Source organism: Oryza glaberrima, chromosome 5 (genome assembly GCF_000147395.1).
Source record: "Oryza glaberrima chromosome 5, OglaRS2, whole genome shotgun sequence".
Classification (NCBI taxonomy): domain Eukaryota; kingdom Viridiplantae; phylum Streptophyta; class Magnoliopsida; order Poales; family Poaceae; genus Oryza; species Oryza glaberrima.
The window spans coordinates 25,768,194-25,788,061 of NC_068330.1; the positions used below are offsets into that span (position 1 = coordinate 25,768,194).

The 19,868-nt window shown below is 43.8% G+C and overlaps 3 protein-coding genes across 4 annotated transcripts; 1 reads left to right on the forward strand and 2 right to left on the reverse strand.

Annotated features, from left to right (window-relative positions):
• Positions 1-208: 208 nt before the first annotated feature.
• LOC127772703 (probable protein phosphatase 2C 52) lies at positions 209-5,239 on the reverse strand. The gene is made up of 9 exons (XM_052298655.1): positions 5,044-5,239; positions 4,235-4,932; positions 2,519-2,646; positions 2,347-2,445; positions 2,096-2,254; positions 1,889-1,975; positions 1,618-1,709; positions 1,445-1,519; positions 209-572 (listed from the first exon to the last, which is right to left on the reverse strand). Exons 2-9 carry the CDS (start codon positions 4,900-4,902, stop codon positions 405-407), a joined length of 1,476 nt encoding a protein of 491 aa, XP_052154615.1. The 5' UTR covers positions 4,903-4,932; positions 5,044-5,239; the 3' UTR covers positions 209-404.
• A 2,991-nt stretch (positions 5,240-8,230) lies between these two features.
• Positions 8,231-12,456, forward strand: LOC127772740 (protein PLASTID TRANSCRIPTIONALLY ACTIVE 14). Of its 2 annotated transcripts, XM_052298700.1 has the most exons (12): positions 8,231-8,535; positions 8,629-8,766; positions 9,320-9,445; positions 9,738-9,866; positions 9,952-10,041; positions 10,116-10,266; positions 10,808-10,917; positions 11,091-11,159; positions 11,456-11,561; positions 11,651-11,848; positions 11,942-11,984; positions 12,083-12,456. In XM_052298700.1, exons 1-12 carry the CDS (start codon positions 8,272-8,274, stop codon positions 12,159-12,161), a joined length of 1,503 nt encoding a protein of 500 aa, XP_052154660.1. In that variant the 5' UTR covers positions 8,231-8,271; the 3' UTR covers positions 12,162-12,456. The 2 variants fall into 2 exon arrangements, with proteins under 2 accessions (XP_052154660.1, XP_052154661.1); XM_052298701.1 differs by lacking the exon at positions 11,091-11,159.
• Positions 12,457-14,444: 1,988 nt separating this feature from the next.
• On the reverse strand, positions 14,445-18,902 carry LOC127774087 (TPR repeat-containing thioredoxin TTL1-like). The gene is made up of 7 exons (XM_052300361.1): positions 17,693-18,902; positions 16,840-17,041; positions 16,549-16,733; positions 16,134-16,467; positions 15,850-16,054; positions 15,487-15,593; positions 14,445-15,373 (listed from the first exon to the last, which is right to left on the reverse strand). The coding sequence occupies exons 1-7, from the start codon at positions 18,583-18,585 to the stop codon at positions 15,212-15,214; spliced, it is 2,088 nt and encodes a 695-aa protein (XP_052156321.1). The 5' UTR covers positions 18,586-18,902; the 3' UTR covers positions 14,445-15,211.
• Between the last annotated feature and the right edge of the window lie 966 nt (positions 18,903-19,868).

Sequence of the window (19,868 nt, forward strand, 5' to 3'; positions counted from 1 at the left end):
TTGAGCCATGCCATTGCCACGGATCAGACTATGAGCCCATTTAAACCTCCAGTGCCAGAAAGATGGTAGCCCAGCATTGGGAGCTCATGTAATGCAACTCCACTGGCCTGGGCTCAGTCTTGATCAACAAGCTCATCCATGGACTTCACACATATTGGCTTGGATGTATTCGGCCCAGGAAAGATTTCATTCTATAACATCTACAAAATTGCAGACTAAAGAGAAGTATAGATAGCAATACCAACTTGTAAACCACCAGAGGCACCAAAATTAGGGATATATAGACAGGCGAACATGAAGCGAGTCTTTAGTACCAGCTACGCCATTGTAGGGACCATATGAAGCCGGGAAAATCCAGCTGAAGTTAAACGACCGACAACATGTATAACAAACAACAAATGGAATCAGCTTTTATCGCTTGTTGGTGAGGAATCACCGTCCATCTTGTCATGTTGAAATTTCACGACGATGCATGTGATATTGTCACCACTCCCTCGGGAAAATGCAGTCTCTGTCAGCTTCCGAGCTGCTGCCTCAGGTTCCTCCTCAATCTTCACGAGTGAAACAGCATCCTGCATCAACATAGGAGAAACACGATGAGGCGAATTAACTATGTTTTAAAATGCACTATGAACAAGAGGGGAGCATAATTAGATTATCCATTATGACATGATGTGTGTATATTCAAGAAAAATTGCAGCCATGTGAGCAAGACACCAATCAGAGAAATAACGCTATAGTCAGTAAGAGTGCCCTATATAAGTGTAAATGGTTATTATCAGTGTCATGTGTCAAAACCGCATTCCATAAATGCAATATGTGATGTGTATGTTCAAGACAAAATAGAAGCCACATGAGCAAGAAATCAATACGAGAATAATGTTATTCACTTCCGTCGGAACTTTAGAAGTTTGACGGAATCTTGTCCTAAACATCAACTATTTATGACCAAGAGAGTACAATCAGTAAGGGTGTTATGAAAAATAAATACCAAGCCCTGTAAAAGTATATTGATACAATCATGTGTTACACTGCACCTCCATAACAGAGTAAAGATGCTGCAAGTTCCATGAATGCAAGCTTCATAGTGACACGAACATGATAGTGGTGTTACAACAAATTTATGCACCAAGCAACTCAGATGTGAAGGAGTAGGTTGTGCTCCTGAATTAGGACCTTAATGTCTTAATTAAGTATAAACCTAGTCAAATGCATCATTGTTTATATTGTTATGACCATAATTTTATGGGACAGCAGTAGCGCACAGTAGTTGGACAGCAAAATCACAGTATATCAGAGCATCACCCTAATGCTGTTCACTGCCGCCACATGTTGCACATGCCACAAATCCAATCTTTGAAGCCCAATAAAGTATATTTCATGTATATAATGCAAACAAATGAATTTCTGCACCTCTAGGGAAGCTATAGATTAGCAAACTAACCTCATTCGGAACCACATCCCACAGCCCATCACTAGCTAAAATCAGAAACTCCAATTCATCATCTATTTCTTGTTCCTGATAAAATAGTTGAAGAGTTCACACTTCATAGTAAAGTATAAGCCACAGAGGATCAATGTGTTGCCATATTTATATATATGTGCTGCTCATGTTACCTGAATCTCAGGATCTGCAACAACAAATTGCTTCAACAAGCGGTTGCCAAATGCCCGAGACATTGCAAGTACACCACCTACCCTCCAAGTTCCTGCAAAAGTCCATTTACCATCATCAGCAAGATGATAGTCGCAATTTGCAAGTCTCCTCCACCTATGTATGTCAGTGACTTCTCCAAAATAAACAGGCACGATCTATGGCAACTCAGATTAGAACACAGATATTGTAGTATTGTGTGGTACTCTAGGTGTTGATGGAAGCAGGACTTACCAGCCCACATAACAACCCCACCAGCACTCTCAATTCGCTTCCTCTCATCGCTTCTATTTGGCTTGTGATCCTCAGAGAGTGCAATAGCTATAAATAGGAGGGAAACGAAATGTTTAACAACAATTCAGCAGGTACACCGCCACAAAGAATGCAACAACTGCATCCAGTATTAAATAAATGAACATCATCTTTTGTAAACAGAAGCACCTTTGCCAGCCTTTGATATTACAGCACGTGAGTCGCCAACATTTGCCACATAGATATGATTTCCAACCAAAACCGCCGTCGATGCGGTTGATCCATCATCTCTATGAGTGTGGCTTTCAGAATCCAAAAACTCTGAATCAGTTTTTTTATATGTTTCGCCTGTGGATTACCATAGATCAGTTTACTCCATCACAAGAAATATCAACAGGATCTTGAAGAAGCTAGTGGTACAGCTAGGAACAATATCATACTTATTGCTAATTTTGTATTTGTCATGAACTCTGGATGTTTCATGAGGTTCTCAAACAAGTGCTCCTTCAAATACTCAGCAGCACGTGAACCACCATGACCTGCAACAGAAAAGAAACATTTAAAATAGAACAACTGATAGACAACAAGAGGTCTGAAGGAAAATTTTCCAACCATCAAATATTCCAAAGAGGCTTATTTGTTTATCATCAATTTTAGATGATTTTATATCATAGAAGTCTTCCATGCTTGCTCTTTTTCCTCTAAAACTCGAATATCCACAACTCAGAAATCCATCCTCACTGCAAATCAGTCAAATAACAAGGCCTAATGTTAAGAAAGAAATAGATGAAAATGCTTATGATATTCATGTAATATAATGGTAAAATTAACTTTACATTCTGATAAAAGGACAGTGCCTATTCAGTTATTCTTCTACAAATAACAATCTACTGGCATGAAGAAAAAGAAGCCATATGTCAATAGAAATTAGTTACAGGTATTTGAATCAGTTGGATTTCAATAATATGGGGGCTGAGGGTCCGAACAGTTACTTGAGCGTGAGAAATCCCATTCAATTTTTATCACGTCAATCAGCAAGTACCAAGAAAGGATTTTCTGCCTGCAAAACCTGGCTAGATAACGCTACTACCATAAAACCATTTAAAGTTTATTTCACTCCATCTAAACTATATAATCTATCTGTATCAAACAAGAAAGTGAAAATATTCTATTCCTGAGTTGCTTCATCTCCAATAATGGACCAGCCATTAAACCACCAGACTACATTTCAAGCACCAAACTCAAAGTTACCCATTAGCAAAGCAGAATGGATTGATGTCTAATTTTCTATCACCAAAGATACTAATGAATACAAAAATAGATACGAAGTGCAATATTCATTATTTGGCAAATGTGATGGAGCATAACAAAGAGAGGCACACATAAAAAAAATTCTAGGAGAAGTTAGCTTAGTTTGATTAATGAATGTAATAATGAAGTGGCCTACTTAATGATCTGATGTGTTGATATTATGACCAGATATCACATGAAGATCTAAGTTATGATAACAACAAACATTTTAGCATTGAAAGCACCCTTCTGTGAAGAAATTTGTTCCGGTATCATATGTTATTGCGCCTGTTATTATAGCTTGCCAGAACTCAGTATGAACATTTTAGCTAAAGTAGCATGGTAGAATGTTTACATTACTGCCACGTAAGCAATTTTTTTTTAATGTGCTATCATATTTACTTTTGTACGCATTAAAACCATGTTCTTTCTTTTGTTCCTGATGACATTACAATATTCCATGAATAGTAATTCATAAAAAATCCAGAAAGATGCTGCCAAATATTGGAACTACATAAATACATCAAAATGCTTCTTCAGCACAATCATAACACATGCTACTCTCACATGCAATTTCAGACAAGACACTTTGTTTAGAACACACATGCTAGTCTAAGAGATCATAGAGCTTGAGGTTCTGGTTCACTGAAATGCACAATTCTAAATAGGTCAATCACTATAACATTTCTGGTTATAATGGAGCATTGCAAATCTACTAAAAAGCCACATCCGCTTACTGTCGCAAAGTTATGTTGGGCATGCAATGTCTATTTTATGATCAATGTACGTCTATTACGCCACTTGATATGAACGACACCAGAACAGAAGCATGATCAACGTACGTCTATTACGCCACTTGATATGAACGATACCAGAACAGAAGCATGCTCTCAACGTACGTCTATTACGCCACTTGATATGAACGATATCAGAACAGAAGCTGTATGGTGTATTTAAATTAAATGCATAAACGAGAATTCCTGCCTACAGAACCGATTATCTGCAAGCTCCAATAGGGAAAAGAGAAGCAAGCATTACCTCTTCCATCCACCACTCATGTAGCCCACTTCATCCACCCTCTCTCTCTCCTTCTCCCTTTCCCTCTCTTTGTGCTTATTCTCTTGATCCTTGTGTTTCTTCTCCTCCACTGCTGGCACAGGAGCAGCAGCAGCAGTCTCCTGCTTCCTCTCCCCTTGAGGAACCACAGGCGAGGACACCTCCTCCTCCTCGCCTGGTCGGCCTTCCAACTCCGACTCCCCCACAGCCACTGCTGGCTCAGGTGACACCTCCATTGCATCCCCCTCCACCACCTCCATCTCTGCCGGTGCAGACGACACCTCTACATCACCACCCTCCTCCTGTGGTGGTTCCCTCTCCACCGGCGCCGCCTCCTGCTCCACCTCGCTGGCCTCCTCATCCGCCACCTCCTGGGCGGACGGCGGATCCCCGGGCTCCACCATCACCTTCCCCCCGGCGCGGAACCTGCGGTGCTTCAAGGGATGCCGCACACCGAGCCGCTTGTCGTGGGGAGGCCTCGGCGGTCGCCCACTCACAGCCGCCCCCTCCTCCGCCGCCCCAGCCCCCGCCCCCGCCGCGGCAGCCGCTGTTACCTCCGACGCCGCCGCCGATGCCTCCGACAGAGCAGCCGATGCCGACGCCGGGTTAGCCGAGCTCTCCTGGTCCTTCACGGCGCCATCGTAAACCATCTAAATCGCGGGGGCGGCAAACCGGAAACCCTAAACAGCATCAGGCGCAGAGCTCAGATTCAATCGAGCACGCGCATGGGTTCAAATCGGAGCCAAACATGGAGCGATCTGGAAGCAATGGGGAGGAGGGAGGGAGCTCACCTTGGGGATCCGATCGGGCGGGCGGCGGGGGAGGCGATCGGATCGAGGAAGCGGCGGATCCAGAAGGTTCTAGATTTGCGTGGGGGGTGGGTGTGAGCTGGAGAGGAGGTGGTAGCAATCGGGAGGAAGAGGAGATGAGTGTGCTGTGCTGTGTGCGTGAGAGGAGAGGAGAGAAGAGAAGCAGGCGGCTGCGGCTACGTCGCGGTGCGGTGGGAGATGTGTTTTTTTCTCTTCGTTTTTTATTTATTTTTTTCTTTTGCCTTTTTTTGGATGTGTGCGTACGTGGTTCGGGAGGCGAGACCACCTGGGCCTCGCGCGACGGGTAGTGAGTCACTGACGTGGTGGGGACAGGTTGAGTGGGGCCAACTGTAAGTGGGGTGGGTACATATAGGTCAGGTAGTAGTAGGTGAGAGGAGGAGTCCCAGGGCGGCAGCAGAGCACGGTGGGGAGTTCGACGAGGCGCGCCGTGCTGGGCCCGGGGCTGAGCTGTGGGCCGGCGCTTTCGGGGTGGGGGCCACACGTCAGTGGACTGTGGGATCGATTATCAGTCTCTGATCTTTCTTTTTTTTTAAAAAAAAAAGCATATCAAACTCTCCCACAAAACTTGCTCAAGGGTGTGTTTGATAAGAAGTGGATTGGGAAGATTGAGGAGATACGCAAAACGAGGTGAGCAATTAGCTCATGATTAATTGAGTATTAATTATTTTAAATTTTAAAAATAGATTAATATGATTTTTTTAAAGCAACTTTTCTATAGAATTTTTTTTAAAAAAACACACCCTTTAGTAGTTTGGAAAGCGTGCGTGCGGAAAACGAGATGTTTTCTCCCTCAATGTCCTCCAAAGGAACGCTGCCCAAGTAATGTTTCATTTTTTTCAGGTATGTATTATTCTTTGTGTTTTTATAGGTATAAGTATAATACTCCTAAGTTAAACCGTTTTCAGCAACGCTGAGTTTTTCTTTTAAGAAAACAAATCATGATTGATGAGTTTCTACATGGTTTTTGGAGGAAATTGTCTGAATTTTAACGACATTTCTATGCACATGTACACTGAATGGAAAATGAATAGTAGCTCAATGAAAATAGAACATGGGCGTGCTCATGATGGCTAGCGCACATCATGAAAGTCGTATAATCATTTCCACCACAGTTAGGCCCGCTCAGGAATGATTCTTTCCACATGAATATTCACTATGAATCCCATACAAATTAATCATATCATCATAGAAGACGTATGTTTTAAAAATCATGGAATAGGAGATATAATCAAGAAAATATAATGTATATAGCTGGAGCAAATATATTAAAAAAGAGTAAAATATTTCTAATTGTCTTATAACGGATAGTGTAGCAGTGACAATTTTTTTCAGACAACAATACAATGTGCATATGTTTTCATGTATCTCTCTCTTTCAGTAAACGTATTCCCGGTCTAAATACACAAAAACAACAAATTATATATAGGGTTAATTGGATCCATGCCATTATAAATTTGCTAGTTTTGAAAAATACCATTACTATTTATATAATTGGAACCATGCCATTCCAACACAACAAAAATTGTATCCATGACATGCTATACACTTGATACCCGGTATGAATCGTTTTTTGTCTACTGTATTTTTATATGGACCAAAATACCCCCAAATCCAACAGCCCTAGCCCCAAATCGATTCCTCATCCTGCCCGATGCAAATGCCCAGCAGCAATGGCGATGGCAGTTGAGCGAGCTGCGGTGATGACGATGACGGCTTAGAAAGGACGGAGGGCGGTAGCTGCCGGCCGGGGTTCTGCCGTCTGAGGCATTGCACGAGATCGGCTGGCCGTGTCTGGTGGAAGCGACGTGCAGCCCTGCAGCGGCAGCGAGCTCGCGTGTGGTGAGAGCAGATCCAGTGGCGACCTCCATGCTACTCCTGCTCCTGCTGGTGCTGACGACGATGTAGCGGATGGGCTGCAGCTGGCCGGCTCGAGCTGTCATCGTGGACAGTGACCCCTCCATGGCGACTTCTCCACCGCCCTCTTTTCTTCTTTTCCTTTTTTTCCTCTGTAATTTTGTACACCTGATTTAACCATTTATTGGAGTGGCCGACGACAGCAATTTAGCAGCAGCGATTTTAGATATTAGATATAAAATTTTGATTGTATCTGAGGCATCAAATTGCAGAGTAGACAAGAGCAAGTATCGTGTTGCTGTTCAGTTGTAAGAGGCAGGGGTATTTTGGTCTATATGAAAATACGGTAGATAGAAAACGATTCAAAATGGGTTTCAAACATACAAAGTGGCATAGATCTGATTTTGAATGTTTTCCAGTGGCATGGTTCCAATTATGCAAATAGTAATGGTATTTTTCAATTGCTGCTGAGATGAAATCATTGGCAAGATGTTTTACTTAAGTTTCTTTTGTTCATGTAAGCGTAAGCCGTAAGCCGCGCGCAGAGCTGATGAGGTGGTTCATATGTTAAGCTAGAACGAGCGAGCTTGCTGTTCACTTGGTTTACTAACAATGTATCCCTGGTTGTATAAAGGATCTTGTAAACTCTGAATCTTTTTACGAATGAATGGGTCAACCCTGATATTAAATTTTAAAAACATTGAACGGCAGGAGCTCTGTTGGATATATTAGAACCTTTATATTAAAATATGGAAGAAAAAACTATCTCCGAGAATCTCATCGATGTATTCCTTACAGTCAAGACAGATAATATATGAGGCCCTTGGCTGGCCTTTGCTGTGGTCGCTAGAGGAGAGTAGGGCTTCGGCTAGTCAGTCGTCACCACTGCCGCTCTCCTCGGGTTCGGCTCTCCACCTCTGTTGTCGCCACCCAACGAGGCCCGGAAGAGAGGAAAGAGAGATAGAGGGAAGGTGAGGAAGAAAACAAGATGAGGAGGAAGTTGCTGATATGTGAGTTCCACTTGCTAACTCAACGAGTCAAGTACGGTCAACCTACTACGTTAGAGAAAACCGTTTTCCAAACCATAAAGGAGTTAATTTGTACCAGTTTTTGAAGATGGGAGATGCGCTATACCAGGTTGTGTGGTTGAGGGAGGTGATCAATTAGGAGCGAACGATAAGGGAGCTAAGATACACTTATTCCTCGCGAGGTTATAGATTTTAAGGCCCATGGGCCATTCATTTGAATGGGCTAAAATCTCGTCTCGTCCATCGCAGCAGTAGATAACGTCTTCTTCCATCGCAGGAGGTGCGCTTCCTATCCCCATCGCCACCCATGGCGACTCCCGCCGCTTCCCCTCTCCTGCTGCCGCTCCCCCTCCCCCTCCCGGCCTCCACCTTCCCGCCTCGCCGCGCTGTCCCCTGCGCCCGCCGCCTCGTCTTGCGGCCTCCCCGCGCCGGACGCCCTCGCCTCCGGGACCCGCCTCCCGCGGCGCCCCCACCGGCGGTGGAGGAGGTCGGCGAGGAGGAAGAGGACGACGATGCCCCCCCGCTCAGGCTCCTCGAACCGCCCCAGGAGGACGACCCCTTCCCGCCCGAGGTGCTCAATCTCTTCCCGCCTAGTTGCTTCCGTTGCTCACATCTCTTCTGCTCGCGCGCATGCATGCATGATGAACAATGTCGTCGTGTGCAGATGGAGCCGGCCGACCCCGACTTCTACCGGATAGGGTACGCGCGGATGATGCGGGCGTACGGGATTGAGTTCTTGGAAGGCCCCGATGGGATGGCCGTCTATGCCTCCCGGGACGTCGACCCACTCCGCAGAGCTAGAGTGAGCCTTTCTTTAACTATCCCATCATTATCTTTCCAATTCACTGCAATTGGACATAAGTACTATACTTACAAAGGGGCATTACAAATAGCATGTACAAGTACAATGTAGAGCCAGCCACATCCAGTACTCACTCCACTCCAGTACATATATATGGTCTACATTCTGTGGTTGTTACTTTACCATTTACTGCTAGTTGGTTAGTGTATGTATGTCCTACTATCAGAACAAATATGAATTCTACTGAATAGTACGAAATGAAGTCAATCTTTGAATTTGTTAGGTACTTTACGCTTACATATCTTCTGCTGCCTTTTATAATGCTATGCAAATAATCAAATATGGTGTAAGGACTGCTCACATTCAGTTTCTGGATGCAACTAAAGCTTGCTAGTGCTTCACTTTAATATACCACATAGAACTGTTCTATTTCAGAAATCATGAGGCAGCTTGCTCGTGTGTTCACTACTTTTTTAAGAACTAGTTAAGTTTAATCACACACTTATGCATAATCTTCTTGGCATATATATAAAAATTCATTTCACTTTATCAGGTGATTATGGAGATTCCATTGGAGCTGATGCTGACTATAACTCAAAAACGCCCTTGGATGTTTTTCCCCGACATTATTCCACTAGGCCATCCCATATTTGACATCATTGAATCAACAGATCCTGAGGTAAATGGAGCCCTCTAACCCTCTAATTATGGTATGTTCCAGTGAAGACTGTATGTGCATTCCAGAGTTTGTGTTTTTTAGTTTCTACAGAATCACTTATGAGGAACATTGTGTAATTAAGATTCAATAGCGCTTTGACTGCCCATTCCATCTACTATGAAAATAAGCTGTTATATTGGATAAAAGGGATGGTATTACTCAACACTTGCAACCTGTTTTCTTCCTTCATGCGGTGTCAAAGCTTCATAAGTGATGTAGACTGCATCCTAACGCAATCTGTACCCTCTTGCAGACAGATTGGGATCTAAGGTTAGCTTGCCTTCTTCTCTATGCATTTGATGTAGAAGACAACTTTTGGCAGCTATATGGTGATTTTTTGCCTAGTGTTGATGAATGCACTAGCTTGCTTTTGGCACCAAAGGTATTGTAAATCTAAACAAAATGAATTGTAGTCTTCTTAAACCTGACAATACAGTTTGAATGAATTTACATGCCTGGCTTGCCAGGACGATCTAATGGAACTAGAAGACCAAGATCTTGCCACGAAAATGTTAAAGAACCAGAAGAGAGCAATTGATTTTTGGCAAAAACATTGGGTACACTTCTGTACTATTTGATCAACTTCGCTGGCTTGGGTACATCTAACACTAGCTTGATGGGTAATGTCCAGCATAAAACAATCCCTCTAAAGCTAAAGCGTCTTGCCCCTGACCACGAAAGATTTCTATGGGCACTGAGTATTGTTCAGTCTCGCTCTGTCAATTTGAAACTGAGAATGGGAGCCTTCCTCCAAGATGCAAATGTCCTAGTGCCGTATGCTGGTACATGTTTTCTTATCTGTTCCCCTTTATGCTCTTTATTTTTATTTTCAGTGTGTATTAAGCACCGATTACTAAAATTAAGAATAAAATCACTTAGTTTCTTCAGCTTGCGATGATAATCAGATGTCTAACAGTCTAAGTCAAGGCTGCGGTCTGAGGGATCTTTTGCTCCATTTATTTTGAGCTGGCGAATGCTATAAAGGTTTTTATAATGTTATAGCGCTAATGTTACTTGCACAGTAAATCATAGTTACCAACTGATCCAAGATATTATATTTTCTAATATCAGCACTACTTCTGTATGGTTAAACTCTGTTGGAATAAGGATCTAACTAATATCTATTGTCATTTTTCACACCAATACTACGCTTTATTCCTTCTAGACGTTCTAGTCAGGCAGTATAGTTACATTGAATTACTTAATAATTATCACAAAGGCATGAAATTCAAAACTATACTGTTCTGATAATCAGCATATTCTAGCTTCTGATTACTGATACTGAGTCTCATCATAACTTACAGCTTGCCTATTTGTCTCCAGATATGCTGAATCATTCACCTGATGCTAATTGTTTCCTGCATTGGCGTTTCAAAGATCGTATGGTTGAAGTCATGATTAAGGCTGGGCGTGCTGTCAAAAAAGGAGATGAGGTACTGTTTAGAGCTTAGAGTACAATTAGCTTCCTTGTGAGCAAAGAGCGACTAGTTTAATGTTATATTATAATTAAAAATTCCTTATTTGCATGGAAAGTTGCCAACTTTACTTAAATGCCATCCAAAATTTCAAACCAGTTTGATCATTTCATTCTATGGACCCAGTACAGATGACAATTGATTATATGAGTGGAGTGAACAGCTCATTTATGGAAAGATATGGTTTCTCATCACCAACGGTATGATCATGTGTTTGATTTTAATTCTTGCTTGTTCTTGCAAGCCACATCTGTCCTTTCCCACTTGGCAGGACTTAGCATTGAGGAATATTGTGTTGGGTATAAGTATAACTATATCTGCGAGATTATGGTTCTGCTTAAAGGAAACAACTCTAGCATCAAATATGTTGTGCTGCTATGCTAGATTGCTAGGCATGTTAATACGATACCATGCATTGAAACAACTACAGTGTCATTTTTTTTTTAAAAAAAATGTGACTTCTTATATGGTTGTGTCCACACAACAAACTCTACAGAATCCTTGGGAGCTTATAAACTTCTCGAGTGATGCCAAGATTCATCTTGACTCCTTCCTGTCGGTCTTCAACATTGCTGGCTTGCATGATGAGCTCTACCACAATGGTAGGAACTAGGAACACATGACCTTGCGAACCATTCTGCAACATGCCTTGATTCGGAACCTTTGATTTGAACTATCCAATGTGTTGCAGCTGCATTGACCTCAGGAGAAAACAACTTTGTTGATGGAGGAGTCGTGGCAGCAGCAAGAACTCTGCCGACATGGTCAGAAGGTGATGTTCCTGCCATACCAAGCTTGGAAAGAAAATCTGCTCAGGCATTACAAGAGGAATGCCATACGATGCTGGAGTCCTTTTCAACCACTATTCAACAAGACCAGGAGATTCTAGGTAAGGCCCATCAGGATCCCAAGTATTAATTTAGCCTTTTTCATAGTCCTTCCGAGAAATACATGCAAATGATTGGTCTGTAATGTGTTGCAGATTCTGATGGACATATCAGAAGAACACGTGAAATCGCAATCAAGTATGTGAACTAGCAAGCTGTTTTAGCCATTGCTCCCATGAAGTTTATGTTTGTTTGTACCACTTGCTTGTTAACACATTTTTTCTGTTGATATGCAGATATCGGCTACACCGGAAGCTGCTCCTGCAGAAAATCATCGATGCATTGGATATCTACCAGGATAAAATTTTGTTTTAGATAGCTGTATAGGCAACAACTAGTTGAGCTCCAGTGCTAGTTTGCTAAGCGCTGGAGTGTCTTTAGTTGATTTTGTGAAGGGGGTTTCACTCACATCTGTAACAGTAGGGATTTCACCTCATTCTTTTAGATATTTCCACTTTGGTAGATAGCAGTATAGTGAAATAAAGACAGTGCCCATGAGGTAGTGTAGTTTCCAGCCAGTGACCTGCAGAAAATCAAGTAATCCCTCTGTTTCGAACTACTTGTGTTCTAGTTTTGTCCTAAGGTAAACATTTTAATATTTGACTATCAATTTCTATAAACTCATATAGTCAAAGATATGTTTGACTTAGGATAAACCTGTAACGGCAAGTAATTTGAGACGGAAAGAGTATGAACCGAAACAAACGAGTTTTGAAATGGAACAGAAGCCGTGTACCTGAAGGGACTGAAATGGAACAGAAATTGTGGTGTTATGCTTAGCTTGTCTGCGTGCTTGGCGGCGTGTCGGTGCCCAATCTCTGCAGTTGTGCAGCCTGCTTATACTTTGATCGCCATCTTATTGAGATTGGAGTGCATAGTTATATTGTCGCCATGTCGGCCTGATATCAGGGAAAAAACTTCTCTTTTCCCCGGAGATAAAAAAAGGGGGGCGACCCCAAACAAACAAGCAATGGAATGGGACACGCGTCAACGAGTGTCGATGAGCAGAACATGTGTTGGTACCCTTGTTGTTAATGGCAGGCAGGCTTCACCGACAACCCAGCGATGAAATGGTCAGTGACACACTCACATGGCTCACTCAGCTAAGCTAACTACTCTTCTGTATCTGAATTCACACGAGCCCGGTCTCTACGCAGAAATTCCGACAAGATTGCTAAGCAGCTTGCTTCACTTCTACACCAAGAGATCCAGCATTACTACCTCTTCATCAGCCAAGCAGTAGTAGTAGCTGTTGTTTCTTTTTTAACATTAACATTACATTCATTGTGCATTAGTATCTGCAGTACGACACATTCCAGTGATCAAGTCAAGAACCAGAAGACAATCTCTAGTTACTACAATCAACATTGCTGCTACTCCTACCAAACCCTGCACAGTGATCAAGTAACCTGCACTACATCTCGTTCATCATGTGGACCTGAACATGTGTGTGTGCAAACTGCAAAGCACCCACAGCTTGATTGGTTTCAGTCAGATCGCCATAGGACTGCAATTCTAGCGTGCAGAAGAATCCTGATTGGTTTCATCAATGAGATGGCCAAGTGTCCAATATTGTTTAGTTCTAAACTTTTTCTTCGAACTTCCAACTTTTCCATCATATCAAAATTTTTCTACACACATAAACTTTCAACTTTTCCATCACATCGTTCCAATTTAACCAAGGCTATGTTTAGTTCACACTGAAGTTGAAAGTTTTGTTGAAATTGGTACGATGTGATAGAAAAGTTGTGTGTGTATAAAAGGTTTGATATGATGGAAAATTGAAAGTTTGAAAAAAAAACTTTGAAACTAAACAGGACCCAAACTTCTAATTTTGACGTAAACTAAACACACCCAAAAAGATGGCAGCATTGCATTGGATTGGACTATCATCTCTCGAGACTCTGACGACCAAATCACGTCACGTTGTTGCTAGTACTAGTATTTGCATTGCACAGCAGTCAGTCGACACCTGGAGGCTGGAGTATATCAGCCAATCCACTGAAAAAAGTGCAAGGCTTTCAGAACTGACGAAAACCACTCTGAAATCTATGGCTGGATCTTCTTCGATTCTCAGAGGAAAAATAAAGCTTTCTTTTTCTCTTTCTTTCTTACACTCACTACCAAGTTCGTGGGAAGTTGCGACAAGCACATTGCTGGACGACAGGTGCTTCAATCTTCAGCCACAAATGATGCAAAAAAACAAGTAAACAAGAGCGTGGCCGGTGCTTCTTTCTCCAAGATATTCCTGTTACTGCTGTGCTGTGCATGAAATCTGCTGCAAAAGCAGCTACTCCTATTCCTGTAGGAGCAGTATTATACTACAGTAGGAGGTACTTGCTGCCTAAACAACATTAGCACAATCCTGACAGGTGGGCCCAATCTAAATCAGACAATCAAAATTATGAAATCATCTGCTACTTTTGCAGTTTCTCACCGACTATAAGTAGTTAGTGTGCAGCACACCTATGAAATCATCTGCTGAAGTTACAGCACACCTATGGTTTTGACAAAATTGTTGCTAATACAGAAACAGAAACATGCTTCAACATCACAGCAGCACAGAAATGGAAGCAAGACTGCATATCTGAGTAGAAATAAGAAAGAATGTTGGGCTATTTTTATTCATAAAAATGTCAGCAAGTAGTATATATGTATCAGCACCACAGACCCAGCAGAGGCATATGCAAAGAGACATCAACCACCTCCCTCATTATCTCCCTACCAATTACATTGTCTTTCTTCATCTATCTTCTCTCTACAATTGGCAACTAGCCCTGTACTTCTGTCCACTGCAAAGTGGCACCACCATCCCTCCATAGAATCAAATCTTCCAATTGGTTTCATGTTTTTGCTATATGGTATATGTACATGTAATGAAAAAAACCAATTCTGTCTGCAGCCTCTTATTTCTTTCTCTAACAACAAGCATGCCTGCATCTAAACAATGTCAGAACAGAAGCATTCTTTTTCTTGAGGAGTGGCCTATGGGCTGCAGCAAAAATGTGTCAAATGCATTATGAGGTGGCAGAACAGAATGTAAGAGATGAAAGAATTGCACAATGCAGGTTGGCCGAACGATGGATGGGTGGGAATAAGCAAATGAAGGAACCTAAATGATCCAAGAATAAGGTTGGAAGGATGAAGGATCAGAAAATAGATGCAACAGGTAACAAAGGAAAGATAGCCAATAGGAAACTACTTCGTGAATCAAGCTTTAGCTCATTATGCTCAGCGGAGAGTAACTATGCAGCTGGAGAAATGCTGTGGAGGCTGATTATAGAGAATAGTTTGTTGGTAAAATGTTGGTAGGTGACAGGGAATTATATGCATCAAAAAATATGAGTGCCACTAGTAAGACCTCCTCAAGAACTGGAGACAGCATAATGCTTGACTGAATAGCGCAAGATGTGTAAGCTGGGGCAGATCATCTCCTTCATTCTTGCACCGTCCTTGTATATCTTGAAGCTCGGGACTATGCGCACATTCTCCACTCTTGCTACCATAGGACTCTCATCAACATTTACCTAAACAGTTTCGATACAGAGGGGATTGTATTAGCACCTTTGAAACTTCTATCAAATGCGATGCACATTGTAGAGAGAGAGAGAGAGAGAGAGAGAGATGTTAGGTGGATTACCTTCAGAAAATTCACTGAAGGGCACTCGGAGCAAAGAGAGTCCACGGATGGGGTTATCTGTTGACACTGCTGATTCATCGTTGCCATGAAGTAAACAACAGATACTCCTGAACAAATACCACATAAATTATGTTCAGGCTCATGCCGCCTTGTGAACTTCAAAACAATTAAATACATGCTGATATGCAAGATTTTGAAATTTTATCATGTAGTAAGTAGAAACCTAGTGAAGTGTGTCAATAAGAACAGTGATAGTTCTGATTACCCACAATACTAGAACGGCTATAGTTCAATGAGTAAATGCAAAAGACCATGACAGGACCTTGCGGTACAGCAGCAAAAATCTGTAGAAGAAAAGCTCACCAGGTGAATGTATAGCATCTCGGAGTTGCTCTATGCTGGTAATTGTCTCAACCTCTCCTCCAAACTTCATATTTGCTACCTCCTCCCCACGTGCTGTCTTCAGTGCAACTTGCGCATGGAACAATGCTTCTGCAACCTCCGTGTCGTTAGGAAGCTCCTTGCGTAGCACCTCATAGTCCCGCACACAATCGGCCCAGCGCTCAAGCTAATTGAGTGTTAACAGGGAGATATCAACACCACAATGCGCAAATAATCAGAAATACAATGATACATGTATCGCTTACCTTTGCATAGGATGCTGCACGTCTTAAGAGAGCCTTCGTGTAACCAGGATGGACTTTGAGGGCCTCATTGCAATCTTCAACAGCTTTCATCCACCGACCTAACTTTGACCAACAAGCTGCTCGATTGCAGTACAGTACTGGATTTGAGGGCTCATATTTGAGCCCTTCACCATAAGCTAAGGATGCCTCAGCAAACTTGCCTGCCTTAAAAAGCTCATTTCCCTGTCCTCGAGCTTGTGCAACTAATCTTATGTTGTTTGTAATCCTTCCAACTTCTGTATTTCCAGGATCAATAACCCTAGCCTTCTCAGCCATGGTAACAGCTATGTCAAACCTGCAGGAATAAACCTCAGTGCTAGTTTTGCTACGGACCACGAAAACAAATCATAATTATCAAGATGAGAATCATACACACCTTCCAAAAGCCATGTTGACCTGGGCTTCGACAACATGAACATATGAATCAGCAACCATGCCCGATAGTTTAGTTGACATTGAAGATAGCGATGCAATGTCCAGTTTTGACAAGCTTGTAATAGTCGAATCGGCCTCCTCTAGTTTGTTGAGACGGAGAAGTGCTTCAGACCGTAAGGCAAGAAGCTGCAACCGTAATTCGATTCCATGTTCATTGACTGAGTTTTAACACTGGCCACAAAGCAACAATGCCTACAGGACAACAAAGATATAAGCTGGAAGGGGATATTACCAACTGAGAGGAATCCGCTCCATTGGCAATGGCAGCATCTGCTTCCCTTAGCGCACTCTTCCAGTCTCCAGTTTTCCTCGCATCCATGCATCGCCCCAGATGTCTTTCCACCTCTTGGAGCCTCTGAAACTCAGCTGGGTCTGACTGATTTACTTGCCCAGCTAACATGAAGTGCTCCCTTGCCCTCTCAACCATTCCAAACCTGCATGCAGCCGTCATGGTGCAATTTTCAGTGACAAAATCAAACAGCTACTGCCCATAAATTGATTGAACGTTAGCACTGAATAGATTAGGACCACCACTGACTCCCCTGTACTACGGTCTAAATACAATGTACAATACAGGTAAGCACTCACTCTCAACTACATTGTTTTGATGCGAATCATATTAAGAGCACATTGATTAACTTCAGCATACCAACCAAAGAGGCAAAGATACAAACATTTCCAGACCTCCCAGTCTCACCACACAATTGCTAGCCAACTTCAGTTAAAAAAAAAAAAAAAACTTCTCAGTAACTTCAAGATCAAACTTTTACTTCCAAAACAAGTAAATTTGTTACTGGTGGTGATCAGCAAAGGCAAAGCTACTGATCATCTCAAATCAAACAAACAAGAAGACAAGAGAAACGGTAGGTATACGGAGCAGCATATATCGGTAACAATTCCCTGTTCTATTGACCCACAAGTTATGTCAGGCATCTACACTGTCTCTCAAGAAAGTGAGTACGGCACTAATGCATAAGCAAAGACGAAAGCATCAAAGATCGGAGATGTCAAGGCGAGATCTGTGAATCCGTTTGGGGCTGTGGAGCACACGAATCTGCGAACGCGCAAGGGCGAAAGAATCTCACCGGAGGCAGAGCGCGGCGAGGCGGCTGTGCGCGCGGCCGCTCGCCGGGTCACGGCGGATGGCCTCCTCGCACTCGCGGAGCGCTTCGGCGAGGCGGCCGAGGCCGATGAGCGCGGCGGCGCGGTTGCTGTGGCACGCGGCGCTGTCCGGGCACAGCGCCACCGCCTGGTCGTAGTGCCGCAGCGCCTCGCCGTAATGGCCCTTCTTGTACCACTCGTTCCCGGCCCTGGTCACCTCCTGGAGACCCCCGCTGCTGCCCTGCGGCGCCGGCGACCTCGAGTAGCTGCCGTGGTACGGACTGGCGTCAATGCTGCTTCTAGGGGGAGCCATGCCGCCGCCGCCTCTCATGATGCTGCCGTGGCCATAGTGCCCCGTGCCGGATCCAAGCACGTCGGGACGGGCGCGTCGGGGCGGCGCAGGCGCCGCGCTCGCGACGCGGCCGGACGGGCAGATGTTACCGGTAGGCAGCGCATTGGTCAGCGGCGAGCTCGCCGTGCTCCCGCCGCCGCAGCCTCCTCCTCCTCCTCCGCTCCCGGCGCTGCTGCTCCCGCCGGAGAATATCAGAGGCCCAGATCCGGAGCGGCGGTGCCCTGGCGGCCGCGGCGGGTTCCCCTCCGCCACCAGCTCGCCCGAGTGGCTCCCCCGGCCTCCTCCTCCTCCCCTACCCACCCCCGCCCCAGCATTGCACAGCGCGGGCGACTTGGCCGAGCCAGCGGACGAGGAGGACGACGACGGCGTGGCCGCGGCGCCGCCAGGCCGCAGCCGCAGCGGCGACACCGGCGAGCCAAGATCCGCGAAGACGTCACGCTTGGTGTCCGGCTTGTCCCTCCCGGCGGCAGCATCGTCGAGCGCCAGCGCCGCGGCGCGGATGCTTAGCCGGTCAGCTCCCGACATCGCCGGGACAGTCACCACCGCCGAATAAGCGCGGCCGCCACCGCCACCAGCAGCTCACTCGCTGACCAATCAGGCATGCAACTGCTTGCTCTCTCTCTCGACAAGAAAGATCACAGATGATGGTAGAGAAGCCTAGCTAGGTGCCGGTGGGTGGTGTCCAACTCCAACTCCAACTCCAAAGACGAAGCAGCGTTGGATGGAGGGGAGAGGAGAGTGGAGGAGGAAGAAGAAGGAAGAAGTGAGGAGGAAGGAAAGGAATAGAAAGAAAGAAGAAGAAGAAGAAGAAGAGGGAGGTTGATGCCCCAAGTTAAAGCCTACTCTCACTCTCACTCACTACAAGTCACTAGTCACTAGGGATTAATATAATACTAGGAGTGTAATTATTTTTCCTATACATATATATATATATATATATATATATATGCATGTATAATAAATACCAAGTATATTGTTGTTTTAATAAGAAAATAAAATGACAACTCATGCTCTTCTTTGGTGCTTGTAGGAAAAAAAAGGTTCTGGTAGTGGACATTTTTGGTGATTTTCATACTTAAATTTAAACTATTGGCATTCCTTTTTTTTTTTGAAAAAGAACATTTTTTTCTTTGAATTTATTGAGTGATTTTGGGTTGTGATCTGTATTCTGACTTCACGAGTTGGCCAGTTGTTGCCAGTGGTGGCCTGTGGGGGTGTGGGCCCACCCCAGAAAAACATGGATGGAGGGGGTATTCCATTCCATCCTTTTGGTCCAACCTAGCCAGCAGAAACAGCCCATTTCTTTTGTTTTTTTGTCCTACATAAATGTGCATATATATCACTTGTTTTGCTCATGTTTCCACCCTGATTAGGGTGTTGCTGGCACCATTTTGTCATATCCATCTCTGCTTAAACCAGCACTGAATTACTTACCATTAATTGATGGATCATCATCAGCAGCAGCAGCAATAATCTACCTAACAAGCATATCTAGCAGATGACACATTCCTGAAATTGGAGTGTAGTATGTAATTCCACATAGATTCAGACAGCTCTGCTAATTTGCTCCCATTCCAATTTGTGATCGAACGATTTTGAAGCTAATTTGCATGGCCACGATTGCTAGCTAGCACTCGTATGCTGCTGAAGCCATCAACTGGCAGTACACGGACCACACTATGCGTCTAGCTTAGCTGAATTTCCTTGTCATGAGATGGACACAGATAGATAGATGCATCCATGGATCGACGCTGGATAGAATGATAGATCGCCGTAGATCGACCGATCGATCGAACGAGTAAGTGGTC